Consider the following 13,950-nt stretch of genomic DNA (forward strand, 5'->3'; position numbering starts at 1 on the left):
TTATGTTTTTTCACTGTTCATTATATTGCAACCTAAATACTTGAAATTGATGAAAAAAAAAAAACATTCTCTCTTATTTATTTATTAAGAATATTCATTTTATTGTGGAAGTGAGACAAAATCAAATTTCCCTTATTGCCCTCAACTTCAAGCAAGTCATGTTCCCTCTCCCTTCTTCACACATTTTCCTCATTTCTTTATTAGGAATTTAAAACAGTCAATTTTCAGAGGAAATTTGATATTTAATAAAATTATAATATATATATATATATATATCAACTTTTTTAAAAATTGGTTGCCTCTCAAGTGATCATATTTCCACATAGTTCTAGATAATTATTGAAATTTAAGGGGTTAATATGTAATTTACTAAGACTTTCACATGAACTGTGCTTTCTGATAACCTAATAGAATCTTCTTCATTTGCAAATTAACCATTAAAAAACTTAACATTTAGATATAGCCCTTAAAACCCCAATTTTTATTTGCAATATACCCCCTTTAAAAAGCTTCAAAATACATTCATGGAACCAATGACAAATGTAAAGATTGCTAAAATATGTTATTCTAAAAGCAAAAAGGGAGTGAAATTATAACAAGCAATGCTCCAAAACTTTTATGATAAAGCTGATAAAAAGGGAATTTGATGGTGAATTAGAGAAGTCCAATTGAAGGCTTTATGATGATACTGTTACTTTAAAATAAAATAAAATAAAATAAAATAAATGAGGTTGAAAGGAAGCATCATCATCATCATCATCATCATCATCCATTTTCCAAATTCATGGCTGGTGCTCACATGCTTAGCGTTCCCACGTCCATGGCACTAGGCTCATTTCATGGCATGACCTCATAATAACACAGGTCAAGGTCAACCAAAAGGTTTGCATAATAACCCACTAGTTCATTGATAGTCTTTTGCAGTATGTTTTCCTCATTAATAATTTGTAATTTTAAAAGACCGATAAATAGAAAATGATGTTCTTTTTATATTTATTAGCTGATGTGAGACTAATTCTGAGTTCATTATATTTTAGTTAAATGAATTTTGATTTATATTATATTTTTAGATATTAAAATAATTATTATTAGACTTTAAATCCTTGAATTATACTAAAAATTTATTTTTACCTATATGAATTATTATTGTTTGAATAGAAACCAAGAACTTTTTTTGTATTTTTATTAAATATAGAAATGAAATATGTTTTCTGTTGAAAGAGTAGAATGACTGTGAGAGGACATAATTCACAAAGTTTTTTTTAATTTAATATGTGTTTTTTCTTGTCATTCCATCAAACTTTTTGAAAATATCTTATGTATTTTTTATTTTATTTATTTTAATAATCAGTTTTTAACAATTTAATGATTTATTTTGCGTTAAAGTAATTGTAACTGAATTTACAATGGATTTTATTCAATTTATTATAAGTAAAATATAATTTTCTTTATAAAAAAAACTTACATGTATATATATATATATATATATATATAATGGATGAAGGACTTATCTACTTTACATGGATGAACTCGTTGCTGGTTTTGACTTTTCATTATCATTCTTTAAAGAAATAAAAAGCTTTTAAAAAGGCACGGGACAAAATGTGCCAAATAATAAAATAACTTATTATCAAAAATTATTTTTTATTTTAAGTAAAAAATCACCGATGATGTTTTATATTCATCAAGACAAGCCTCAGACTAATACAATAAATAATTCATTCACTCTCATACAAAAAGATCAAATATCTAAATTTCCATCAAATACATATTGAGCAAAGATTTACTATATATGATCTTGTATACAAAATACTATATTAGTCTTTGGTATGTGAATAGGTTTACATCACAATCTTCGTATCACTTTGTTTATATAGACTAGAAATAGAAGAAAAATATTAGAAAAATCAAATAAAAAAATATATATGAGGGCTAAAAATGAAAAATGTACGCTACAAAATTGTCACGTGATTAAATTAAAATCAAAATTATGAGTGAGAATATAAAAAAAGAAATAAAAAAAGAAATAGATAAGATAAGAAGGGATTTTTGAAATTTTTTAAAAAAAGTGAAGAAGGAAAAATCTCTTGGGGGTTGAAGATTTTTGGGGAAGTTGAGGATTTGTGGAAAAAGAAGAGAAAAAAAGGGAAAAAAACAAGAGGAGAGCAGGGAACAGAAGAAGGAGGAGAGACGAGAAGGAAAAAAAGAGTCCGACAATGGTCCTTCGGCTCTATTAGTTCCTCTCCCACTCTTTTTCTCTCTCCGAATGCTACCACGAGATGAGCCAAAGAAAGTCGAGGATAAGATGAAGTACTGACAGTGCAGTGGTGGCGATGTATATGGCTTTTGCCTGGCCACCACCTGGCGGGAATCCAAGAAGCTTTGTTGCTTTCGGTTCTCTTCTCCGATCCCAGATCTCGATCACCATCCCGAGGCAATGAGAAGATCAACGGCGAGACAACATTCGATCATAAAAAAATCATTGACTTCATCAAAAATGTTTCCCTAAACAGAAAGAAAATATCAATTGCTCCACCACGGCAAGCAAGATGATGTTCGAACCCTAGCACAAATCTCGAGGGCATGCTTGAGAAACTCGTCAGTGCTTATGACTTCAAGAGGTAGATGCTCTTATAGAATTCTATTCAAAAGTATTTATACATATACATGTTCTAGTTGCATCCATGACAAAATGCCTAGATTTTTAGTTTTACAAAACAAAAAAATTCTCATAACCCGTGCTTCATCTGCTCATTCATTCCTATGTGAATATTAGTCATGGTGGGACATGCATCGTGGATTGCTTTGTGAACCATGCATTCCTTGCTTAAATGAGTAATGAGTTATATACCATAGTAGCATGTCTTTATGTATTACTTGCCAAAGATGCTTTTCAGTAATCAAAACCTCCATCTCATGTCTTGGCCTTTAAATTTGGCTAATATTTCGATGTAATCCGAGATGAATGTTATTCGTTCGATATTTGGATTCTTTGTTAAAAAAAAAAGGAAAAAAAGAGAGAAGAGGCTCTGTTATAAAATTCGGCAAAAATTTTGTAGAAAAATTGGGTTTCATTGCAAAATCTATGGAGAAGTAAAAAACGAAGTATTTGAGGACACATATGCAAAATTGTGAAAATGCGCGAAAATATGAAAGCTCGAGGGTTTAACGCAAAAAGCTATGAAAAAAATATGAAAAATATGAAAGTTTGGGGGGTTCATTTGCAAAAAAATTCATAAAATGTGAAAAATGAAAAAGTTAGAGGGCCTCAATGCAAAAACAAGAAGAGAGAGAAAAGAAAAAAAGGATTTTTTTAGCGAAGATGAGGGTACTTTGGTAATTTTCACAAGACCCCTTAAGCTTTATCGTGATGTCTAATGCATGTCGACCGCCTTCTTTTAGAGGGTCTCTTCATCGCTCTTAACAAATCACTGAAGCGGATGGGCTATCGAAGATCCTTTTTAAAAACTCTCTTTGAGCTCTTGGACCCTGGCTTTGAGACCATCGACTCTTTTTGGAGTGACGACAAATCTCTTTCGAAATCGCTGGACCCTGTTTGAGGCCATTAACTCTCTTAGAAGTGATAGAAAAATTCCAAAACCCTTAAAACTCTCTCGAGATGATGGACCCTTTACGAGGCCTATCGACTCTCTTTCGAGTGATGAAAAATTCCAAAACCCCTTAAAACTCTCTTTGAGCACATGGACCCCGCTTGAGGCCATCGACTCTCTTCGAGTGATGAAAAATTCCAAAACCCATAAAACTCTCTTTGAGCTCATGGATCTTGTTTGAGGTCATTGACTCTCTTTCGAGTGATAAAAAATTCCAAAACCCATAAAACTCTTTTTTGAGCTCATGGACCTGTTTGAGGCCATCTGACTCTCTTAAGAGTGATGAAGAAATTTCAAGATCTTCAAAAACCAAGCATTCTAAAACAGAGAGAGATCAAATCAAAATCAAGGCATTTAAAAATGATGAATCAACAAAACGAGCTCAACAACCCTCGTAGTTAAAGTGTCGAAGAGTTCACAAGTTACAAAAAGCTTCACAAGCATGAAAGCTGAAGCTTATATATATAAAAAAAAAAAAATCAATCAAATCAAGTTCCAAATCAAATCCAAAATGCAAGTTTCAAAATTCAAGATGCAAATTTCAAATGGATCAACCAATGGCTCAACAACCTCAAAGCTAAAGCGTTGAAGAGTTTAGAAGTTGCAAAAGGCTTCACAAGCATAAAAGCCAAAGTTCATGAAAAGCCAAACCAAGTTTGTGATTCATCAATGCAGAGAATCTACAACTTGAAATTTAAATCAAATCCATGATTCAAGTTCAAATGCCCAAAATGCAAGTTTCAAAGTTCAAGATACAAATTTTCAAACAAATCAACAAGTGAGAGCTCAACAACATCAAAGTTAAAGTGTCGAAGAGTTCACAAGTTGTAAAAAGTTTCACAAGCTCGAAAGGCCGAACCTCATAAAAAAAGTCAAATCAAGTTCCAAATCAAATTAAAGAATTCAATTCAACAAATGAACCCAACAACCTCAAGGATGAAGAGTTGAAGAGTTCACAAGTTACAAAAACCTCACAAGCCCCGAAGGTCAGAGCTTATAAAAATCAAATCAAGTTTCAAATCAAATTCAAGATGATAACCGAAAAGTCCAAGTTCCAAGTTTTAAAACAAATCAACAAATGAGCTCAACAACCCTCGAGAGTTAAAAGCGTTGAAGAGTTCATAAGTTGCAAAAAGCCTCACAAGCCCGAAGGGTCAGAGCTTATAAAAATCAAATCAAGTTTCAAATCAAATCCAAAATACAATTTCAAAGTCCAAGTTCCAAGTTTCAAACAAATCAACAAATGAACTCAACAACCTGAAGGCTAAATTGTTGAAGAGTTCACAAGTTGCAAAAAAGTTTCACAAGCCTGGAGGCCGAAGCTTATAAAAAATCAAATCATGTTTTAAATCAAGTCCGAGATGTAAATTTCAAAATGAATCAACAAATGTGCTTTCAACAACCCTCAAAGCTAAAGTGTCTGAAGGGTTCATAAGTTGCACAAAAAGTTTCACAAGCCCAAGAGTCAAGCTTATGGAAAGTCAAGTCAAGTTCCAAATCAAATCAAAGTTGCAAATTCAAATGTCCAAGATACAGTGTCTCGAATGAATCAACAAATGAGACTCAACAACCTCATTGTTAAAGCGTTGAAAGAGTTCAAAAGTTGCAAAAGCTTTCACAAGCATGAAAAGTCAAGCTTATAAAAAAATCAAATCAAGTTTCAAATCAAATCCAAGATACAAGTTCAAAGTCCAAGACACAAATTTCAAACAAGTCAACAAATGAGCTCAACAACCTCAAAGTTAAAGTGTTGAAGAGTTCACAAGTTGCAAAAAGGCTTTCACAAGCATGACAAAGTTTGAAGCTCATGGAAGGTCAAACCAAGTTTGTGATTCATCGACATAGGGAATTCACAGCTTGAAATCCAAATTAAATCTAAGATGCAAAATCAAAAATCCAAGTTTCGAATGAATCAACAAATGAGCTCAACAACCTCGGAGTTAAAGGGTTAAAGAGTTCACAAGTTGCAAAAAGCCTCACAAGCCTGAAGGCCGAAGCTTATAAAAAATTAAATGAAGTTCCAAATCAAATCCAAGATGCAAGTTTAAATGTCCAAGTTTCAAGTTTCAAATAAATCAACAAATGAGCTCGACAACCTCGAGACTACAGCGTTGAAGAGTTCACAAGTTACAAAAGTTTCACAAGCCCAAAAGCCGAAACTTATGAAAAGTCAAATCAAATTCCAAATCAAATCAAAGTTGCAAATTCCAATATCCAAGTTCCAAGTTTCAAACAAATCAATAAATGGGCTCAATAACCTTAAAATTAAAGTGTTGAAGAGTTCACAAGTTGCAAAAAGCCTCACAAGCCCGAAGGCCGAAGCTTATAAAAAAAATCAAATCAAGTTTCAAATCAAATCCAAGATGCAAGTTCAAAGTTCAAGATACAAATTTCAAATTAATCAACAAATGAGCTCAACGACCTCAAGGATGAAGAGTTAAAGAGTTCACAAGTTGTAAAAAGCTTCACAAGCATAAAAGCCGAAGCTCATGAAAAGTCAAACCAAGTTTGTGATTCATCAATACAAAGGATCCACAACTTGAAATCCAAATCAAAGTTTAAGATACATAATCAAATTCCCAAGGAGCAAGTTCAAAGTCTAAGACCCGAAGTTTCAAGTTTCAAACAAATCAACAAATGAGCTCAACAACCTCAAAGTTGAAGTGTTGAAGAGTTCACAAGTTGCAAAAAGTTTCCAAGCCTAAAGGCGAAGCTTATGAAAAGTCAAATGAAGTTCCAAATCAAATCAAAGAATTCAAATTCAACAAATGAACCCTAACAACCTCAAGGATGAAGTGTTGAAGAGTTCACGAAGTTACAAAAAGCCTCACAAGCCCTCAAGGTCGAAGCCTATAAAAAAATCAAATCAAGTTCCAAATCAAATTCAAGATGATAACCGAAAAGTCCAAGTTCCAAGTTTCAAACAAGTCAACAAATGAGTTCAACAACCTCAAAGTTAAGGCGTTGAAGAGTTCACAAGTTGCAAAAAAAAAGCTTCACAAGCATGACAGCCGAAGTTTATGAAAGGTCAAACAAAGTTTGTGATTCATCAACATAGGGAATCCACAGCTTGAAATCCAAATTAAATCAAAGATGCAAAATCAAAGATCCAAGTTCCAAATAAATCAACAAATGAGCTCAACAACCTCAAAAATAAAGCGTTGGAGAGTTCACAAGTTGTAAATAGCTTCACAAGCATGAAAGCTGAAGCTTATGAAAAATCAAATCAAGTTCAAAATCAAAAATCTAAGATGGAAAAGGTCAAATGTCAAAGATCTAAGTTTCAAGTTTCAAATGAATCAACAAATGAGCTCAACAACCTCAAAGTTAAAGTGTTGGAGAGTTCACAAGTTGCCAAAAGCTTTACTAAAGCATGAAAGCCGAAAGCTTATGAAAAATCAAATCAAGTTCCAAAATCAAAATCTAAGATGCAAGTTCAAAAATCAAAGATCCAAGTTTCGAACAAGTCAACAAATGAGCTCAACAACCTCGAGGATAAAAGCGTTGGAGAGTTCACTAAGTTCAGAAAGTTTCACAAGCCCCGAAAAGCCAAAAGCTTGTGAAAATTCAAATCAAGTTCCAAATCAAGTCCAAGATGCAAATGCAAATATCCAAGACACAACTTCACCAGTTTCTAAGTCATGTTCAAGATGCATATTTCGACCGTTGACGAAGACCAAAAGTCAACAAAAGTCAAAGCGCGATTTACGGCAAAATAGTCGGAAGGAGATAAAAGGCTACAATTATTGTTGTGTCAAGATGATTAAATTCCAAATTTCTTGTACTTTTAACGAAGACTATGAATTCATGAATAAAAATTTATTTGTCAGAGTTTGTTTCTTTCTTCACACTTATTTTCTTAATCGGAGGTTCATGTGACAATGTCCAGGGTAATTAACATTAGGGGCTTACCCCTAATGGAAGTCATGAACCCACAATCCCTTGAAGTCTACAAAATATTAAAATTTGATTTGTGATCCATGTTTTTTATCCGGTCAATCCTAATTAAAGGCCGGGTGGAAAGAAAGGAGCCCACACACTTGTTAATAGCGCATGACTAAACATTTAATTCTCGGATATTTACATTCTCTTAAATGTTGCGATTGCCTCATTTGGAAAAAAATAAAAATAAAAATAAAAATATCCAAGGCCATTTTTCATATAAAATATATATATATATATATATTATATAATAAAATGGTGGTGTGGCAAAGTACCACCACATCATCTCAAAGAAACTAGAAACCCCGTGAACACCCAACAAACATCATGAATCATGAATCATGATGGATGGACGGCTTAAACAAATTTACAAGCCAAAATGACTTAACTTTAGTAATCATTTGTGATTTGAATAAAATTTATTTTAATAAATGGGAAAAAAAAACTAACGGTTCAGATTAATTAAACTATTTTAACAGTTGAAAACCTAATCATGAGGCACATATCTGTGATCACACTGAGTAACGTGTAGAGTGTTGTACTGTGAAACCATCTATGAAAGCACATGCGCTCCAAACCAACCTTCGTTTCATTCTCACAAGCAAATCATCGAACACTTTCCGAGCATTCGGTGGTGGAGAGAAGATGGCGACCATGTTGCTGCTCCGGTCTCCCACTGCCATCAACCCTAGAATTCCCCTTCTCCGTAGTAGCAGGTGAATGCTCAATCATTCAGTTGGATTTTTGGGTGTTTTTGGTCTATCTGATGGTGTTGTTGCTTGTTTTGGCTGTAGATTTGGTGCTCCCTCGAGGTTATCGCTCCAGGGGATGGGGAAACGCCGTGGGACTGTGTGCTTGACGGCGCCGCTTAGCCTGCAGACATTGCAGTGGGTCTCTGCTGTTTCCGCTGGGTGGTTCCTCTTCTTCTTGTGTTTATTTTTTGTCTGGAAGTTTTGAATTTGTTTTGATGCTTTTCCATCTCTTTTATGATCGTGATTTGGGTGTTAATAGATCTAGTTTAGCTAATTGTGTCGTTTGAGATTCGAATTTTCAGAAAAAAAACATAGAAAAGATATCTGGACTCTATTCTTTGGATCAAGAACAGTTTATTAGTCATTTTGATTTTAGAAAATTAGGGTTTTATTTCTATGAAATTTTTGCATCAAATGGTAGGTTACAGGAATAAAGGTGAAGAAAGAAGACATGTATTGTTCTTATCACAGGCCATCTAAAAGAACTATAATTTGTGAGGCTTGAATCATATTCTGCATGACATTGGCTGTGTATAGTGATTTGTATTGTAATTTTCTTGTTTTTGAAGGTTTTTCTCAACAAAGGTCTTTCTTTTAGGGTGCTGATGTTTGCCAAAGGGACCGTTATACAGAAGTCCTTTCTTGTTCCTCTATTTGCATTGCAGAGCACCCATTGGTGTTATCTCATGGATTAAGTAAGCATATGCAACATGGTTTAGCTGTGCTTTCAATACAATGCTTGGTTATGCTTCCCATGTAAAGTTGTTTATTTTTCGCAGGGGTGAATATGGTACATGGACTGCCTTCCTCGCACTTCTGCTTCGACTATTCTACTTTATTCCAGGTTGGTTTTATGGATTGTGTGTTTCTTTTTTTAAAATAAAATTATGTGCATGGCTGTTAAGTGTTTGGTTGAACTATATTTAACAGAAAGAGATTGGATATTAAGGCCGTTGAGTGTTCCTCTTATATTTCCGTTGTAGGTGAACTGGATCTACCCTTCTTTACTATGCTGTTTGTAATTATTGCACCTTATCAAGCGATGAACTTAAGGCAAGTTTTTACTGACGCTTATGCCATGTTGTATAAATTCCTTCATAATCAAACGGGTTGTGACTTGGTTTTCTTATTAAGTTGTGCGTCATTATTCTGGATTATCTATTAATATGTAGAAGATCAGTATACCCTCTTTTGTGAGCTTATTCTATTACATATATTTTCATGAACAGAGGAACTCAAACTGGGGTAATTGTTTCATTGGCCATAGCTGGATATTTAGCTTTCAGGCATTTCTCAACGGCAGGCAGCTTGCGAAAAGCTTTTGATGAAAGATCTGTTATTGCCTCATTGGCCATCATCTGCTTAATTATAGTGCCCTGCTTTTTTCTATTTTGATCTCTTGTAATTTTCACCAAGAGAACTCCGAGTAGATGTTAATAATGAGATGTACAGGTAGTAGATGATTGGAACTCTTTGTACTTCCATTAGTTGTGAATATTGGCTATTCCTGGTTTACTACTGGGTTAAAAAAGACATAGAATCCATGTTACTTGTTGTAATAAATAAGATTACGAATGCTATTAATATAGCAGCCTCTTTTCTTATTACTGTTTTTAACTACAAGGATCAGTGAATGTGATGAACAATGTTCCTGAATATACTTGCTTGCTTGATATTCTTCTTTGGAATTTCTAAATATCTATTCAAATTCTAGTTCACTATCATTGTCCATTTTGTAATCAAGTCTCATACATTTAATTTTTTCTTCAATTATTTCATATTATGGTTGACAAACCAACCCTTGTTATGAGGAATGGTTCTATTGGAATGTTTCTATTTTGTTCATTTAACTCATTCCTTCATGTCTGAACTTAGTATTGATAATCCTTATCTTCATTTACACCTTTGAAAAGTATGAATTTGTTTATGTTTCTCAGTATTTTTTGTTTTTTTACTTATTACCTAGTTGTAGGAATTATACATAATTTTTGAGAACGTGAGTGACGAGCAGTTCCTACATCATTTGTTATGTTGTCTTCCTGTAACACGTTATAAACTATAGATAAAAAATAATCACTGGAATGAATTACACGAGCAGATATAACAATAGCAAAAAAGATAGAAAAATTTTATTCTAGTATAGATAATTCTGACATTATCTACTAATGTTGACCTATAATCACTATCTGGCTGAGTGATGAGAGTAGTAGGGACTCATCAATATCAATGGCTAGCAAGCAGAATTGTGTATGTAGTGCAACCTCTTTCCTTGATTGGCTCTGGTTCTACACCCTGATGATGATATGAACCATAGTGTTCTAGTAGTAGTGGTGACGGCAGCCATCAAGCTTTTCTAATGTTTACTCGTAGCAAAAATCTTTGTTATGGCTACTTGTAGGCATTTGAAGAGATCAATGGCATCATGAGGCACATTGCTGTGAGGAACAGTGGTGCTGCTGTCGATAAAGTTGTTGCTCTGCTTGAACTGGGAGGGACTGATCCAAATACTGTGGATCCTGTTGGATTGGTTGTGTTGAGAATAGATGAGCTTGTGCTGTTGATGGATTCATCAGAAGCATCAGATGGTAAAGAGTGTCAGTAAGTTTTTAACATATAGAGCATTTGTTGTTTAAACAGGAATATATATCCTTATTTCTTACCTTGTTGATGGATATTGACATGATGATGAACCTGCAGAAAATGTGCAGAAATAAGATGTTAGTGCAATCTAGCAGAACATACCAAAATGGGTGAAAGTCTGTGGTGCAAAAAATTACTTGGGTCAGTGTTTGTGATTATGGCAGTGCCGCCGAAATCACAGCTAGTCGGGATTGGGTTCTTCTGATAGTAGTTATTGAAAGCATACGATGCGTGATCATGAAGAGTATCAGGACTGAAGCAACTTCCTCCCTGCTGAATGGCAGAGCAGTCTGCTCCTCCATATCCACAGGCATAGTCTAGAGCCACCTGCAGAGCAGTCTGTGATGCAGTTGAACTTGCTACACACCAGCTCTGCCCTGATGATGATGATGGTGTTGATGAGGTCGGGGTAGGCAGTGTTGGAGTCAATGGATTGGTTATTGGTGTCATTATCGGAGTTGTAGGATTGGCTGGACTTGTATATGGATTATATGGAGGAGTAGACACTGTTGGTGTCGTCGGATTGATGACCGGAACTGTTGGAATTGGGGTGATCACATCACGCCGAGGCAATTTGCTTGATGATTGCAATAGCATTCTGCTAGAAGATGCCTCTGTACTTCCTTCAGAAATCTCTTTCTCTTTATGGTTCAATGCTGGTGAAGAAGATGGATTGTGGCTCTCATCCAATGTTCCTGCCAATCAGTTGCAGTTCCAGGTTAATGTCAGCCTTCACTTATCTTTGTCTAAATTATTTTGCTACACTCATACTCGAGCAAAGAAACCTGCTTTTACCGTTGCTTTATGCTTTTTAGCCTGATGCATTGATAGAAAGGTTGATGTGAAGAAATAGGTGGGCAAGAAATGTAAAACATCTGGTTAGTAGTGGATTTGAACACATGTTTATTTATCCAAGTTCTGAGAATAATAGGAAGATTAGAAGCCCTTTAAAATTATGAAGGTAAAAGGTAGGCGCACACAGTTCTTTATTGTGATTGGCCAATATACTGAAAAGTTGCCACTATATGCCCATCAAATGGTTTCTGGACTGCTTCCTTGTGGGATGTTCATGGCCTCTAGTCACTTCCACTGAACTTAACTTCATTTCTCTATAACCAGAAGGCTCTTTACTTGATGCTTCTTCATTAACATGCAGAATGCAAGGCAAGATGAACCTGAAAGCTAGAGTTAAGGGAATTAACACTCACCAGAACACAAGAGAAGACCAGAGAGGAAGATGAGGAGGTACTGTATTCCCCTTGCCCTCCTACCCATCTCTCAACAACAAACAACTGCTTCCTTGTGGTTCAGAGAACTCTAGTTTCTCTGTTTTCTTCCTTTCTTTCAACTTGTGTTTCTCTCTAAGTTGTGTCTTTAAATTTGAACTTGAGTGAGCTTTGGAAAGAGGAGGATTTTATCTTGGTTCACAATTGATAATTTATGGATGTAGGGGGAATCAGAGCTTCCTTCCTTAACAGAAGAAAGGAGGGAATAAGAGGAAACTTGGGAGAAGAGGATGGGAGTGTTGGGTTTGCAAGCAAGAGAAGGAGGTAAAAAGACAGAAAGCAGGGTGTTGGGAGGAAAAAAAAAAAGTTATAGTATAGTAGAAGATGTGAACAAAAGAAAGGTGGTGGTTTGGGATTCAAGCCTTGTGCTGTTTGGCTAATGATGTTCTTAATCATGATGATCTTAGTGTGGAATATGGTGGTGGGAACCTCTATCTCTCTCACTTGATCCTTTTCTTTGTTTTTTTATAGGACTAGTCTATATGAAAAGAAAAAGGTGGCTAAAGAGTGTGTGATCTCTCTCTCTGCCTCTCCTAGCTAGGTGATCTTCTTTTGTTATTTTTGTACTAATAAGGTCTAAGTTGAAGGTTATGGTTTAAGTTGCTTAACTAAAGATCCAGTGGGATTGCATGTGATCTAAGTTTTACATGATCCTTAACTTTTGTACGGTGGTTTTACTTTTAGGTTGAATGAATGGCAAGAAATGTGCTGTGTTTGTTGGGTCATACATAGGAAACTTTCCTGTATACCCTAGGTGAAAAGGTTTTGGTCTATATACCCCCCCATAAATATCTTATTTGCAATGCATATATATATACCATTTAATTATTATTATTTTTTTAAATTTTCTTTCATTGGCTTAAAATGTTATTTTTACAAAAATTTCTGTTGGCTGTTAACTGAATTCAATACGGAAATTATGGTGCTATCCTTCCATAATGGGGTTTTAGGGGGGAATTTGTGAAGCTTGTCATATAAATTATCAGATGATGATTAAAAGCGTAGTCATTAAAGGGAAATATATATTGAAGATTAATAAATAAATTAGAGCTTTAAATTTAGATTAAGTTTTATTATGTGTTCTTCACCTTTTGTGAAACCCTTAATCTATGTAATTTGACCATGTTCTACAGGATTTTTCTCATGATTCTACCAACAAGACAGTGTGCTCGGGAAAAATGTATTTTTAAATATTTAGAGATAAATCTATCTTAAAATAATAATAATTAGGATTTATAATTGGTTGATTCAATTTATAAAATTTATTTATTTTTAAAAAAAAATTTTAAAAAAACTTTGCTTAAAAGTTGGCGTCGCCCGGACTCGAACCGGAGACCTTCAGTGTGTTAGACTGACGTGATAACCAACTACACCACGACACCATTTGTGGTTGTGGTTCAAATTTAAATATACAAATATTATATAAAAATATATCTTTTGTTAAATATATAGTTAACTGCCCACCAAAGTAAATGGACAATGATAAAGTGATCACAAATAGACACTGTTATAAAAAGATATTTCATAATTTCTTCTAATTATTACAAAGCATACATATAATGACTAAACATCCCCTTTATACCCAACAAAATGAAAATGAAATATGAAATTATTCATAATGAAAACTTTAAGGACATATTTTGTATAATGTGGTTAAAAAGTCTATGTTAAATAACTTGATATATATGTAATGTGATAAAACTGAATTTTTTTTTTAAC

At 34.1% G+C, this 13,950-nt stretch overlaps 2 protein-coding genes and 1 non-coding gene across 3 annotated transcripts; 1 reads left to right on the plus strand and 2 right to left on the minus strand.

Annotated features, from left to right (window-relative positions):
- The first annotated feature begins 8,086 nt into the window (after positions 1 to 8,086).
- Positions 8,087 to 9,909, plus strand: LOC120259100 (cold-regulated 413 inner membrane protein 2, chloroplastic-like). Its single transcript, XM_039266635.1, is given in 7 exon segments — positions 8,087 to 8,269; positions 8,348 to 8,464; positions 8,904 to 8,970; positions 8,972 to 9,000; positions 9,085 to 9,149; positions 9,289 to 9,358; positions 9,535 to 9,909. Coding segments are annotated over 7 exon segments (675 nt in total). The 5' UTR covers positions 8,087 to 8,108; the 3' UTR covers positions 9,701 to 9,909.
- A 295-nt stretch (positions 9,910 to 10,204) lies between these two features.
- On the minus strand, positions 10,205 to 12,884 carry LOC120259099 (glucan endo-1,3-beta-glucosidase 13-like). Its single transcript, XM_039266634.1, has 4 exons — positions 12,154 to 12,884; positions 11,083 to 11,640; positions 10,966 to 10,996; positions 10,205 to 10,859 (listed from the first exon to the last, which is right to left on the minus strand). The coding sequence occupies exons 1-4, from the start codon at positions 12,218 to 12,220 to the stop codon at positions 10,694 to 10,696; spliced, it is 822 nt and encodes a 273-aa protein (XP_039122568.1). The 5' UTR covers positions 12,221 to 12,884; the 3' UTR covers positions 10,205 to 10,693.
- A 655-nt stretch (positions 12,885 to 13,539) lies between these two features.
- TRNAV-AAC lies at positions 13,540 to 13,613 on the minus strand. The gene has a single exon. It is a non-coding gene; the product is annotated as a tRNA-Val (tRNA).
- Positions 13,614 to 13,950: the final 337 nt, after the last annotated feature.

Source organism: Dioscorea cayenensis, chromosome 4 (assembly GCF_009730915.1).
Source record: "Dioscorea cayenensis subsp. rotundata cultivar TDr96_F1 chromosome 4, TDr96_F1_v2_PseudoChromosome.rev07_lg8_w22 25.fasta, whole genome shotgun sequence".
Lineage (NCBI taxonomy): Eukaryota > Viridiplantae > Streptophyta > Magnoliopsida > Dioscoreales > Dioscoreaceae > Dioscorea > Dioscorea cayenensis.